We start from the raw sequence: 15,361 nt of genomic DNA on the forward strand, positions 1-15,361 counted from the left end.
AAAACAAACACACCCACCTCAGACCACATATTTCTTGATACTGAAGGTCAGGGGAATCACAATTCAAGTAGCACAGACATTTTAGAAATGATATAACTTATATGTTCAACACTTTTCTAATACCAAAACATCACTGAATGTCAAAGGAGGTTGCCATCTAGACCAGCACTTCCCCTCTTCCTAAAAAAACCTGGAGTATGCTAATAAATGTTTGTAAAAAAGGATAACTGAAATATTCACACATAGCTTGCCCTTGATATGCTATAAAAGTATGTGGTGCCTTTCTCCCAATGATGCATGAGAGATTTTCACAGGCACTTCTCTCTCATGCTAATGAGACTTGGATCTCCATCCATCTTCTGCATGTCAGTAGGAGAACAGACCTAAGGCACTTTCACACAGTCTAGTAATGGGCCAATGTGGGGCCTCCTTGGGGTGAATTCATTAATCCCTTGAGGACTAACATAGTAAGACAGTCAACAGATATGGGCAGACACTCTGCAAGCCAGGAGTCACTGCCCATACTTGTGTCCACCACACCGTTCCTATCTTTCTCTGCAGTTACCAAATGAACACCAAACAGAATCAACAGCATTGGGCCGATATTGACAACCTGAAAGGGGGTTTGTGAAGTGGTGGTTGTTTTAAGTGGAAATAAGTCTTTCTAAAATGAAAAAAATATCTTCTAAGGGCACAGAGAGGTACTAGGTAAAACAGGTAAAATTCTCCGCCAGAATCAGCAGCCCATTTAAAGACAATATACCCAGAGGAGGAGGGTAGCAGAAGCTCCCCATTGTCAGAAAGGGTTATGTGGCATTGGAGAAGCAAGTCAGCATGGGCACAAAAGATGGGCACTTAAGCATTGCCAGAAAGAGGATATGCATTGTCCAAAAAGGGATAAAAGACACAGGGCTGCATGCAAACTTCAGCTTGCGCAACAGGACTTCCCCCTCCCTCTCCCCATATATCCTCCAGGCAAATTTAGAAATAATGCCTATCATTTGAAATGAAATATAATGCATCTTCTCAACACAGTGGGGGGAAGACTGTGACCAGGGACCCGGGATGTTTTCTCAGTCTGCTGTCCTGGTGGTAACTGTGGATGGTCAACTTCAAGGTCCCTGCACTCACTGGTGGTTTGTTTTTTGTTTTTAAATCTGTAAATCACGTTTGAACTGGGCAAACAGAGGACTCCTTCAAATGCAGTTCAATCCTCGGACAGCCCTTCAAGCTGATGACTGTTCTCTGTAAGGCTAAGGATGTGGATAAGAGGCGAATGTGCTGTATTTCATAAGAAACAACAGGATAAATACAGGGTAGATATGGCTTGTGGCTAATGTCGGGGGGATGCTTCTTGCCAACATTATGTGCATACTGAATACAGACTGGATGGGAGTGTGTACACAGCAATCGTTTCCAGGGATTTCCTAAAAATTCTGTGGAGCATTCAAATGCTATTAAAAATGACACTTCTCAGCTGGCTGGCTCATGGTCAGAAGAACTGTGAACACCCCAAACTGGAGAACAACTTCTTGGGGGAATATTGCTTCATTTGTGATATAACTGAGCATTACCCGCTAGATAAGTTTATATTCTGAACAATAAGGTAAAGGTTAAGTCCAGTGAAAGGCGACTATGGGGTGTGGCGCTCATCTAGCTTTTAGGCCGAGGAAGCCGGCGTTTGTCCACAGACACCTTTCCAGGTCTTTATTGCTTTATTGATGCCTGGGGCAAAGTTGATGCCCTCATTTTGAACACAGAAGTCAACCCAGCTAGCAGCTGATTCTTTACTGGCAACAACACAGCAACCCTCCACTGCACCTCAGCGAGGCACAGGGCAGGCCAAATAGTACACACATCTCAGTTCTCCAGCAGAGGGGAATGGCTGGGAGCACCACTGACCATATCTGCTGCCTGAGGAAGCCCACTTCCCCAGCCTAATGATAGGGCCAGCCATAAAACCCATCTTATTAGGATCATCCTAACTGCAATCCTGCCCATAATTTCCTGACTGTCTGCTTCACTGAACTGTGGTGTTATTTTCTGACTGCATAGGTTCAACTGTGTAGGTAAAACACACTGAGCTTTAACAAGGGATCTTAAGGCAGCTCAAATTCAACCTCGAGTTTTAATCCAAAATGCAAATCAACGGGCAAATAATTGTTACTATTTAAACCCTATCAAAGAATAGGAAAGAAGTATCCAGCCGCTGCTTATTTTTGTCATTTTCTCTCTCTATGATAATCTGTCACAAACTTGAAAGGCTTATTTTTACTTCATTCACTTGCCAGAGCAAGGGGAATTCATTAGCGTAATTACCCTGGCGTGTCAGGCTGATGTGGAGGTGCCATTTGGGATGCCATTCCCTCATTGGTGGGAGTCCACATGGTTGCCATGGTCAATGGAGAGGTGGCTGGTGGCAAAGCTACATCCTGTGTGGGCTATTGTACCGTTGTTTGGTTCTCACCTTGGTGGCTGGGAGACCATAGGATTCCAACTAAGTAAGCCATGCTGACATTAAGCCACTGCAAGCTAGCCATTGCCATAGCAGGCAAATTATATTCCCCTATTTGTCGTCTGCAATGAATATATACAGTTATCCTGCTTTTCTGATCAAAAGCATTTAACAATCATATTTAAAGTACAAATAACACAATGCACAGTGTACAAAGAGTATATTAAAATACAACCTGCCCTAGGCATAGTATTCTTAGGTATATATTTATTAAGATGCTATAACCACTTTGATGTGGTTCTGATTTATTTTTTGTTTCGTCTATGTACATGTATGTGTGCGCGCGTATATTTGTGATTTGATCTCAATGCAAATATATTTTAATTATTTTGTTATCTGACTGTGCATTTCTGAATATATTTTCTCCTTTGTGATACAGCTCCCCATCCCTTTTATGTACCTGCCATATCAGCTGACATTGCTGTGATAACCTGTCTATTTTGATGGACTTCTTTTGAACAGTTTGCCCCAAAGGAAAGAATAACACTGAATGCCAGAAACTGTTTGTCTTCTACTAGACGAGGTCCAGGCATTTTTTATTTTTTTGAGATACCACTGGAGAACTGCTGGTGTAAAACAGAGTACCGTACTTTACGTCTGGGCATTGTAAATAGCCGTTCTTAGATACTGCAAACATAACAGAACCAACTCTGGCCTTGCAGTGCAAAGTGCACATTTTCCTTTGCCTTGAAGCCTTTTATAAGCATTGCAGGTGCCTGGAAATAACAGGGGGAAACAGAGTCTCTCTACCCTCACTCCCCCTTTACTGTAGTTGTGGGGCTAAGAGACTGAATGCTTTGTAATGAAGGTATATTGTAACATTTCTCACCAGGTGGCACTTTGTTAGCAACAATTAGATCCTGATTGATCTTTGAAGGGCTAATTCTTACATGTTTTGCAAGGGTCCTAGAAGGAGCAAGTGTTGAGTGGGAGCACTTTAAGAGTATTAGTGGGGTGGGGGGTGGGGAGAATAGAGCCTCAATACATTTGCAATACAATGACCGTGTCTCCTTTGCACCCCCTTAGCAAGCATTAGTTAGCGCAGTAATTTGCTCTTACTCCTGTTATTATCCCCTCAGGAACTAATGGTCACTTTATTAATTAGTTGAAAATTGTATTCTAGGTCAAATGGCATCTTTGTTCCTCTATTGTTGCAAATTGCTACTGGTAGGCCCCGATAAGTGGAAGCCTTGCTGCAAAATGGGAATGATCCTTTGCTTTTCAAGATAAAGACCATGGGCCAGCTGCGCTTTCTAGGGCCACAGAAGGGGTTTCAAAATGTCTAAGCACAGTGTTTCCCAAGACTGGCTTTTAAGCAATCACAGTCCCTCTGTACGATTTCTAATCATGGTCTGATCGTGTTATTGTATGTGTTGATTTTTCACAAAGCAAGTTGTCTCCAAATGCATTGCTTCTCTCAGCTCCTAGGTAACTGGGCCTGTGTTTTGAACGACGACAAAAAAAAAAAAATCACACGCTGCCCCAAGGCACTGACTTAAGTTCATGACTGGCGTTTTCACTTTTCAGTGTTCCTTCGTATCAACAATGAAACTAGCACACCTTATTTGACGTCCAAGCTTGTTCTTAATAAATCCCCAAGGCTGAGTAAAATGTGCTATCACAGCTGTTAGGCTTTGTTTGAAAGCGGGCACATAGCAGTTATGCTTTAAGTTGCCCTGTGCTGCTAAGGGAGGAAGGGTGAGGTAAAAATGAATAAATTCCACTTGCAAATGGTGGCGGAACCATAATATCAGTTAAAATATTTAGGCCCACAGTAATGCCCTCTCAAGTAAAGGTAGGTAAAGGACCCCTGGACGGTTAAGTCCAGTCAAAGGCGACTATGGGGTTGCGGTGCTCATCTTGCTTTCAGGCCCAGGGAGCCAGCATTTGGTCACAGAAAGCTTTCTGGGTCATGTGGCCAGCATGACTAAACTGCTTCTGGCACAACAGAACACCATGGCGGAAACCAGAGCACACGGAAACACCGTTTACCTTCCCGCCGGAGTGGTACCTATTTATCTACTTGCACTTTTACTTGCTTTTGAACTGCTAGGTTGGCAGGAGCTGGGCAGAGCAATGGGAGCTCACCCCGTCGCACGGATTCAAACCACCAACCTTCTGATCGGCAAGCCCAAGAGGCTCAGTTGTTTAGGCCACAGCGCCACCCGCATCCTCTCAAGTACAGGTGAACCAGGACCACACTGTTGTTTTTTTGTGAACCAGGGAGTTGAACATACAGATCTGAAAGGATTTTCCCAAGTCTTGGGGTACGCTCACATATAATTGGGGAAATCATATCACTATCAGTGCATTTGTATGCTGTTTTCCTGCAAGATTATGTCCAAAGCAATAAACAGAACATTTTACTTCAAAAACAAAACAATGGCAAAGAGCCACAATGTCAATATGTAAAAACCTAAGTTTGAATTCACTTAATACACCTAATTAGTGGAAGGAAGGACTTCTGCTTGTGCAAGGGAGATTTCCCTCTCCTTCCCCTGAAAATTGGATCTGTAGGGTCGGAAGAACAACAGAGGATTGTTCTGCAAGCTGAAATGCTTGTGCAAGCTGTGTGGGATATTTAATTGCAGTCAAACCAACAATTTCCGTTTTGCCAGATAGGCACATGAAGGGACCGGGGGTTAAAGAGCTTTCCTGTAAACTCGTTAGAGAGAACTCTGTAAGACCCCTCCTCTCTGTACCCAGATGGCAAGAAGGTGTAGTCATTTATGCTCCTCCTTGCCAGGACACCCTCTCGCTCTGCTCATCTCCACCATGCCTACAATGTGAGATCATTGCAAGTCTGAGCTCCAGTTCAGGCTCCATTTTTAACCTAGACTTAAGTACGTCTTAGTAACTCAATTACCATGTTAAGCCTGCCTGAATGAAGCAGCTGTGTCTGCTACTCTTCAAGACGTATTCTGAGTAACTGTTATTTTTACCTTTTACAAGACTGTGTGTGATCACAGTTTATTGAACGAAGTTCTATGGTATCTTGGGAACCACTATGAAGTATATCACCCTATCTGTAATAATAATAAAAAAGTGATTTTGGAGGATAACATAAATTACAATTATGGAAAGAACAACAAGCCTTCAACAGTTATCATTTATTTGCACGCCACCTTTCCATAGTTATAACAGGCTCAAAGCAGCTTACAACATGAAATGAATTACAAAATGCCTCAAAAACTGGTAAACTCCGAGAGCACATCGGCCAACATTTGACTAAGAGTAAATCACTATAAACGTCTCTCATGGAATGTAACAGGGTGGATGAACAAGATCCAAGACAGTGATTTCTGTTCCTATCTACAAACACATGACATCACCTTTCGTCAAGAAACCTGGGCAAAAGAGGGCACTATGGTTGAATTACAGGGTTTTACAAGTTACACTCAACCAGCTCTTAAAACTGAAAAGTATGGAAGGCCTAGTGGGGGGCTGGTGGTGCTGGTGTCAACCTCTCTTAATGTATCAATTCAACAGTGTCCCTCGTTGACCACCCCTAATTTTTTAGTGTTGTCCCTTTCTGATAGTCTCCTGAGAAATACTTATTGCATCTCTGTGTATATACCTCCAGTAAAGTCTTGTGGGGAACTGAGATCATATTGGAATGAACTTGACCAACTACTCGAAAGTATAGACTCTCTGTCACCTAACCCTCGGTTTGTCTTGGGAGGTGACTTCAATGCCCGGATCGGCCTTGTTTCCCCACAAAATACAATATTATCTGGTCTAAACTTGGAGGACGAACCTGAAAACTGTCAGAGGGCAGCAATGGACACCACCTCTAATCGCGCTGGGAAACATCTTTGTGAACTTATAATAAAGCATAACCTTTTGTTATGCAATGGGCACGGTCAAGGGGATCAAGAGGGTTATTTTACTTTTATCCCCCCCAGAGGATTTACTAGCACCATAGATTATATCCTAACATCTAATAATGTGCCAGTTAACCGAGATACCTTCAGGATAATTCCCAGAGCTGAAAGTGACCACTTTCCACTTGAGTTATCTCTGACATCATTCTTTTCTCCTGCCTTTCCTAAATTATTGGATGAAACAGAATATCTGATACTTGGAAATAGAAGGTTAAAATGGAATGCACAGGTCCAAGAAAAAATGATTCAGATCCTGGATTCCCATGAATTTGCTTTATTAAAGGGGGAAATGTTGTTAGAAACAGGAAACGTAATTGGACTCTATGAGAACATAATCAACCGAATTACAAAATTACAAAAAAACTAAATTTAAGTCATAAACAATAAATGAAAATATCTCAATAAGGATACAATAAACCTGAAAAATCCCCACATAATTCACAATACAGTGTAAGAATAAAGATACAAAAACATAATACCAGCAAAAACTAAGCCTCTCCAAAATTAAACTCGTGATCCCAACAAAAGCTTCCCACCTCCTGCTCCCTGGTCCCTCCTGAGCAGCAGGTCTTGTAAGATGGCCTCTGGCTCCTTCTGCAGTAGCAGCAGCTTTTGAAGCAAGAGTCAGTCTGGGCCCCACCCTCCCAAGCCAGGTGGAAATAGGCCAGCAAAGCAGGGAGAGGATACTGTGGGCCTCACAGCAAAGATGGCCCATACATATATGAAGATGAATGGATTCTTTTTGGGGAAAGGGGGATTCCCTTGTCCCACTGCAGCCTATCCCCTACATCATATGCTTTTCTGAGGTTCCTAACTCTCAGCAGGAACCTGTAGAGGAGGTGGGGAGTTCTATTTACAGAACAGAAATTAGAATCCAAGCCATGGTACATTTTGTCAAAAGCAACCTTGAACCCAAAACTGAAAGAAAATTAAGAGGGAGAGAAACAAAAGCCTCAATGATCAACAAAGAAATAGTATATCGATCCTAAAAATTGTGAAGGTTACTTAAAAATAAGAAGAACCAGGAAGTCTAAGAATAATAAGATGCCATTGATACACACAGCAAATAACACAAATTAAACACCATGTACCTGGAAGGCATATACCACAGAAATGCAGGATTAATGCAAGAATGCCACAAATAATAAAACTATAGGTGAGACAGAGAGACGATAAGAACAATAAAGCCGTAGGATAAGGTAATGGTGAATATCAAATGATATTCAAATCCTCATTTAAGTCCATCCTAGATGAGCAAAATTTTAAGATATAAATGAACATGAAATCTACTTAGAATATAAATACAGCCAGCAGCGACTCTAATCATAAACTTCTTGAGCAAAATTATTTTTTATCAGATAAGCCAGTGTGCTCCATAATTACCTTGTTTTTAGTCTACGATTTGGTTCAACAGAAGTTTGATTTTTATGTGCACTTTTTTTTAAAGAGCCTGCTTTTGCATGAAGATTGTGTGACAGGGACCATATATCAAGCTTAAATTCAGGAGATAGGGTACAATCCACAAGGAAGTGCTATCTTAATTGGAATTTTGCAAAAGTATAGCCATGATTATGCCAGAAGAAAACTAACAATAGTCACACACTGCATCATTTTGACCACTGGACATGCATTCATAATAATAATAATAATAATAATAATTTATTATTTATACCCCGCCCATCTGGCTGGGCCTCCCCAGCCACTCTGGGCGGCTTCCATAAAAACCAAAAATACAGTAAAAATTCAAGATGCTTTCTGCGTATGTGAAAGTATGTATATATTGTATGCCTATTTACAAATGGCTGAGCTATTCCTGAAAGTCCTAGTGAAAAGAAATGGAGATATTACTACTAAAAGATCAATTGTGTATGACTGTTTGTTGGAAGGAAGCACTGATTAGGAAATAGAAGCAGAAGAAAATACCTATTTCAGTTCCCCCAGGGTATGAAAGGACTTATCTTAAAACCTTTATATGAGTCACCAGGTGCCATGCAAATTTTGGCATGTCTTCTACAGTTGGGAAAATGAACCAGAGCTAAAAAATTATCTCGCTTTGTATGAAACTTCTATGAGAGCTATTTAAAACGCCACATTTTGAACATATATTTTAAAAAAGAGATCCCTAGTGATGTGACAAACTCTGCTTCATTCATACATTTTCTGCTGGCAAGATGTGCTCCTGTAATGTTAGCTATCACCTTTGTCCTACAAGGGATTGAATTAGGCGCTCTGTGCTGAAAGAACTTCCTGGATACTCACTGCTGATCTCAGAGGTTTAAAAATGAGATGGCAATCTCTCTGCCTGCTGTAGCAGGGGAGCTGGCCAAAGAGAATGGATCCAATGAGCATCGTCCAAAACTGGTTGGAGTTAAGGGGCCAGCCACTCTCTCACCTTGTTAGCCTATTAACTAAATAATATTCTATATTATTTTCTCTGTTTTTCACACCAACATATGTATAAGCACAATACTATGATGATATGGCATTGGGTTAATTTTATTTGGGAAAGCTGCATTACACACTCATCACTGCCCTTTTCTTTATTAAATGCAAACATAGTACACTCACCAAAATATAGCAAATATATAATCTTTATCTTTCCTAAAAAAAGGTAAAGGGACCCCTGACCATTAGGTCCAGTCGTGACCGACTCTGGGGTTGTGGCGCTCATCTCGCTTTGTTGGCCAAGGGAGCCGGCGTACAGCTTCTGGGTCATGTGGCCAGCATGACTAAGCCGCTTCTGGCAAACCAGAGCAGCGCACGGAAACGCCATTTACCTTCCCGCCGGAGCAGTATCTATTTATCTACTTGCACTTTGACGTGTTTTCGAACTGCTAGGTTGGCAGGAGCAGGGACCGAGCAACGGGAGCTCACCCCGTCGCGAGGATTCGAACTGCTGACCTTCTGATCAGCAAGTCCTAGGCTCTGTGGTTTAACCCACAGCGCCACCCGCGTCCCTTTATCTCTCCTAGTTTGTCCAGAATTAAATTTCTCCCATAATCAGATTTCAAGTGTGTTTATGTTAGAATATTAAAATACAATTCACTCTGATGCTTCAATTATGACTTACGTATGCTGTGAACTGCTTTGGAAACTCTGCTTGAAAAATAGGATGCAGTTCTATCAAAGAGATATACCAATATACATTGTGGGTACGAATAACTGACTGCTAATAAAATCATTATTTTTTATTGGCACAAAAGCACGCATATCAGTAAGAGCTGGAAACATCAAAGATTGCCCACACCCCATTTTGAAGATTTTCCCTTTCACTATAATAAGTTTTGCTGTGTTTTAAGCATAGCTCTTCAGGTCAAGGCAAGCTACATTACACAGCTCATTTTTTAAAAGCTAGAATGCACTTAATTGCTCTTCCAGCAATATAAATCAGTCAATTGGTTTTAATGAATAATAATGACTAATTTTCCATACATTATCAGACCTCCTTTTCCTCTCTCACTCTTCCTCCCTCCAGTTCCACCCAGTAGAAGAATCATCTGGGGCCACCTAAAAACACAAGCAAACAGTAATGGAGCTAAAGTAAGCAACTACTCTATATATTCACAGAAAAAAAGAACATTTGCCATGTTTGTGTGGCAATACAAAATGAAATGAAACTTTTGTTTTAAACAACAGTTTGGAACTACATAAGTAAGCCCCTCCTGATCTTTATAACTCTCTAGCTGATAACAGACAAGTGTAGGTGAATGTTGATTTGCTGTGATGATTATTTTTAATTCTGTCTATGCAACAGTTGATTGTATACCTCAGACAAGGATCTCGGTCCATGCACTACAAGAAGAACAACAAATATGTATGTGCTTTGGTGCTCTCAGCTCTTTAAAATAGACTACACCATGTTACGCAGCAAAAACAACAACAACAACAACCCTAAAAACCTGAGGGGCATTCCCTGCTGGTTATGGACAAACTATGATGCTCATGTTGATAGCTTGGTATATAGACCATCTAGATGTAAAGTTGAACTGCCTCTGGGCTGCAATTCTGAAACTATTTATTAAGAGAATAGGAAGGCATTAGGAGGGGATAATGTGCTGTGTATGTATGTATGTTGTGATAACACAGTTTTACATTATTTTAACTTTATTTATTTAGCTATTTATTTGGGGGAGGATCAGTGAATTCAGGAGAAACATTAATAAAGAAAACTACGGCAACTGTATCAAGACCTCACCCATTGCCTCCCATGTCAACATCCACACAAGAGAATTTGGTCCTCAAGTTTTGACAGCAGATGTCAATATTCAAGAGGAAGTAGCTTTAAGGATAGTATGGCCAGTACTTTCAAATGTAGGCTATATAGGCCTCATAAACCGAAGTACAAAGGCTCCCCCACTATCTCTTCCCTTGGAATGTCTGGCCTATCATTGTTGCCACAGGGGGGAGAAAGCCAGGTGGTGGAACCCTTGGGGAGTAGATACAGCTCTGGGGCTCAATATTACTTAGTCCTGCCTTTGTCTGACAGCTTTAATGAGGCAAAACTCTCAAAATTGTTTTATACTAGGTACAAATTCAAATGTTAAAAAAAAGTAAATGGGGGCCAAAAAGAATTTTATTTTACAAATGCATCTAAAAATCTTTAAAAATAGCTTTTAAAACTTTTAATTAACTCACTTTCTATCTCTTTCCATTAATTACTATTGCAGCTACTTACCTAGAATCTTTGTCCCCTGGGAGGTTGGTGTCTTGGTCCATATCCTCGACCTGGTGGAGGGAAAAAGATTATTTTTAATGTTCAAAGAGCATCCCTGGTAACATTTCAGAAATTATTTTATTCATTTTAGGATTTATTTGTTCAGTACACTTTTATCCCACCATTCAACTTGCAATCTACAGCTCAGTTGAAAGCTAAACCATAAGACAAACAAAGCAGATAAAAAAATCCCTAGATTCAACCTTAATGCCAAGCATAAAATATCCTTTTAAACTAGCACAACTCATAACAATCTAGCAATATAAACCAATAAGAAAACCCTGAGAAGGCCCAGGGAAATGGGGGAAATATCAACATAGTTGCCACCAGTAACATTTCCTGGAGAGGGCATTTCATGATGAGGGCACCGCTGCAGAGAACACCCTTTTTGTAGTACAGTGGAACCTCAGTTTTTGAATACAATCCATTCCAGAAGACCGTTCGACTTCCGAAACATTTGAAAACCAAAGCATGCATTTCCGGAAGAATTTACGTCTGGAAAACTCAATACGGAAGCAGTGTGGCACATCTGCTTTCTGAAAAGTGTTTGAAAACCGAAGCAGTTACTTCTGGGTTTTCGGCGTTCGAAAGCTGAAATGTTTGACTCATGAGATGCTCGAAAACTGATGTTTCACTGTATTACCACCCAATATACCTCTTCTAATGGTAGGACTATGAAAAGGGATTCGTCCTCAGATTTAAGAGACCAGACAGGCTTAATTTATATCCCACCCAGGGTGACACAATGTTTTTGAACCTATATTTCTTATGTTCACACATAATTCTAAGCCAAGATGTGTGGTTTGTGCACACATCTTAAGCATTCCCCTTTTTGCTCCTACTTTCATGCAGCTTGTGAACCACAAGCACCTTGACCCTGTATTCCACTCAGTGGTGTCATGTAGATTTGTAAAGTCACAGGGGACATGACTGAATGCTGCAGGACCACATAGGATACAGAATTCAGATTGATGGGGAGAAGAAGCAGAATAAAAAGCTGGAAGAACATGGCTCTTTATTTACGCCCTAATGGAGTTATGAATTATCTATCAACAATGGCTGTTTCAGGTAACTTTATGAACATCTGAGACCAACTTGAATGGAAGGATGCTTCAATTCACAGTCCATACTTAGTTTATTGCATGAAGCAGTTACTGCCAGCCACGGTATACTAACATAAATTTGAACTCCAATGTGCATTGCTTCAAAACTACCAGTGTATTCATGGAAAGCAGTCAGAGCTATGGAAACTGGATGTGTTCTCTTTCTAAACATTAGAAAATAGGCCCTGCTAAGGCAGCCCTTGAAGGTGTTTGGTTTGAATGGAGGAACTCACACTCCCCTCTCCTGGTGCCTGCCTTCTATGAAGAAAGAGGTACGGCTTCTACTTTCTCAGAGGATGAAGTCCTATCTCTTTTAATTGAATGCCATGAAGGATTCAAGTCAAGAGGGACAATTCACTGTCCTATTAGGAAATCCAAATCATGCTGGTTCCTTCCTTTCTGGCCAGTGGATGCTGTGAGAAGGGGCACAACCTCTGAATTCTCAACTTAGTTGTTTTTCTCTGTAATTTCTTCTGGGGGTGGGAGAAGAACGAAATACCCACCACAGAACCAGGTCATGGCTGGTACCCATTGAGACTGCAGGGAGATCACCAGTAGCAGGAGCCAGAGCCAATGACAGACAAAGCCAACAAATTCTAGTTTTGTTCGCATCCTCCTCCCTGCTGAGTTCTGCAAGAGCAACATTGACATGAGGGAGGAGGAAGCTGATGGGCCATGGATTGGTTGTAGGCTGGGTGATGTTGGTAGAAGTGGCCATTTGCCCCAATGTACAGAACTCCAGAGAAAGTGCTCAGCCTCCTCTCTGCTCAGGCAACCTCAGATGATGCAAGAGGATTGGCTATGCAGGCCTTTTTCACCCCAAGCCATGAAAAGGCTTGGCCTGGTTCCATACTCTGGGCTGTCATAATCCCTCCAAATTACCCCAAAATCAGTCACATACAGAGATATAAGACTTTGTTAGAGAGGCAGTTGTTTAAAGTGGCAAATTAAACTTGCATTGTTTCAGCTGATAAATTAACAGGTGCTCTAAGCTTGATGTTTACAAGAGGACTAATATAGGGCTGCCAAATTGTGGTGGTGAGATGGAGGAAAATTACAGACAATTAAGTGTGATATTTTAATCACACTGAATACATCTCAGGCTTGAAAGAGGAAAACCCTTTATTGCAATTGTAAGCTCACTTTCAAGTATGTCCAAGACCCATTAAATAGAGATTCTGCACAAAAGCTCAATCATACTGAATTGGGTAACAAATTAGAATCTGAAACTGCAAGCGATTGACACAACACACCACTGAAATTCCTTAAGAAACTGGAATAAAACAAACGACATAAAGCTTCTGCTTGAACAGGAAAATTTTGCCTGCATATGTGGGGCAGATTTAGAATAGATGGAGGGAGATGCTTAATTTTGTTGTTATTATTGATGCAATAATCTATTTGTGACCTTATTATAAAATGTCACTGATGCATAATTAAGATGAGCTGGTTCCTCACCTATTCCTACATTTCACTGTATGAAGTCAGCTAACAGCTTGTCAGTGGTTAAGTTAAAGTCTTTTAATACATGCTTTTATATACCAAAATATTGATGGAGTGAAAGATTTTGCAAGTATGTAGTTGAATGCTAATCTATAAGCTGGGTTCTTTTTACCTGGAGGCTGGGATTCAGATGAATGGCCAGGGGGCTGACGGTCTCTCCACCACAGAGAGTCACTGCCCTGATCACGATAAGGACGAGATGGAATTCTGTTTGGATTCCGAAAGTGAGTACCTCTTCCCCTTCCTGGTCTCTCTGGAAAGGAATTTATGACACTTGAAACTGCTAGCGCACTAACAAAATAAAATCCAGAGTTCTCAAGTTGAAAGCTAACTAACTGAAAGTTATAGCATATAAATTAATTTAAAGTTTCAGCTGATATAATTATTGATATTCTGCTTTAAGCAAAACTTGAAAATTACTAACTACTGCAATTTAAAAGCACAGAAGCAATGAACATGGCCCTTATTGTGGGCATGCGTAGGACAGCTTCATATTTGGTGAGTTTTCTGTACAGATATGTATAGGAAACCATGCACACCTTGTAGGTATATTGCCATATATGTTTCTTTTCCCACACGAACTGTCCGTTAATGCAAACACACACGCCTCAAAGTGGTTTGCAAAAAGAACTCACATGGCACCTACCTGTCATAAACCTGTCCAGTCGCTGTCTGCTCTGAATTATCCTGCCTCTTGCTGAGCAAGTTTTGCAAATAAGGGACATCAGATCCTGAAACTTGGCAAGCCAAGATTCCTGCAGACAAGGAAATAATGAAAGCAATGGCAAACTCTCCCTCTCGTTTTCAGAGAAGCCACACTGAAATCCCCAGAACATTTATCTAGGCTATACTTTAGGGACGCGGGTGGTGCTGTGGGTTAAACCACAGGGCCTAGTACTTGCTGATCAGAAGGTAGGCGGTTCGAATCCCCGCGACGGGGTGAGCGCCTGTTGCTCAGTCCCTGCTCCTGCCAACCAAACAGTTTGAAAGCATGTCAAAGTGCAAGTAGATAAATAGGTACCGCTCCGGTGGGAAGGTAAACGGTGTTTCCATGCACTGCTCTGGTTCGCCAGAAGCGGCTTAGTCATGCTGGCCACATGACCCAGAAGCTGTACGCCGGCTCCCTTGGCCAATAAAGCGAGATGAGCGCGCAACCCCAGAGTTGGCCACGACTGGACCTAATGGTCAGGGGTCCCTTTACCTTTATTTTATACTTTAGGGACTCAGTGTCAATACATCCTTTCACTTCTAGCTCAGCACTGTGTGCTTCCAGTCAGGTCAGTTATGTTGCAGAGCTGCTAGAGAGACTTGTGCAGTGTGATTTCAATGAGCACCTCCAGGTTCACCAAATAGTCTATGTATGACTTAAGGCCCTAATGGATGGGGAATCTCCTCCAGTCTCTGGATAATTGTCATCTGCCTGCAGAAGGATAGGTTTATCTTTCTCCCCAACCAGCACAGAAATGCTGTGAACTGCTGGCACAGGGCCCTGATCTGGATTAGAATCCTGACACTGGCTGTAAGGGACTTTGCTCTACCCTTCAGATGAAGAGCAGTATACAAATTTAATGAATTAATAATAATTAACATTACCCACCCTGCCTGGGAATGTGGCTCTCAGAATGGAAAAAAGGCAAAGGAA

At 41.4% G+C, this 15,361-nt stretch overlaps 1 protein-coding gene and 1 long non-coding RNA gene across 5 annotated transcripts in view; one reads left to right on the forward strand and one right to left on the reverse strand.

Moving 5' to 3' along the window:
• LOC309367586 overlaps positions 1-7,858 on the forward strand; it is a 107,575-nt gene extending 99,717 nt beyond the window's left edge. Inside the window, exon 2 of the long non-coding RNA XR_014167245.1 lies at positions 7,577-7,858. This is a non-coding gene — a long non-coding RNA (uncharacterized lncRNA). The remainder of the gene's footprint in view (positions 1-7,576) is intronic.
• A 1,716-nt stretch (positions 7,859-9,574) lies between these two features.
• The window catches only part of FAM120B (family with sequence similarity 120 member B), a 33,667-nt gene continuing 27,880 nt past the window's right edge, over positions 9,575-15,361 (reverse strand). For 3 of the 4 annotated variants that reach the window (XM_081906856.1, XM_081906857.1, XM_081906858.1), the window contains exons 8-11: positions 14,366-14,474; positions 13,832-13,972; positions 11,075-11,124; positions 9,575-9,906 (exon numbers count right to left, since the gene is read on the reverse strand). In XM_081906856.1, coding sequence (XP_081762982.1) covers positions 11,075-11,124; positions 13,832-13,972; positions 14,366-14,474 — 300 coding nt within the window. In that variant the 3' untranslated portion in view covers positions 9,575-9,906. Of the gene's footprint in view, positions 9,907-11,034; positions 11,125-13,831; positions 13,973-14,365; positions 14,475-15,361 lie in introns of all 4 variants that reach the window. The other variant, XM_081906859.1, reaches the window with a different exon arrangement.

Source organism: Podarcis melisellensis (genome assembly GCF_964234715.1).
Source record: "Podarcis melisellensis genome assembly, chromosome: 3".
Taxonomy (NCBI): domain Eukaryota; kingdom Metazoa; phylum Chordata; class Lepidosauria; order Squamata; family Lacertidae; genus Podarcis; species Podarcis melisellensis.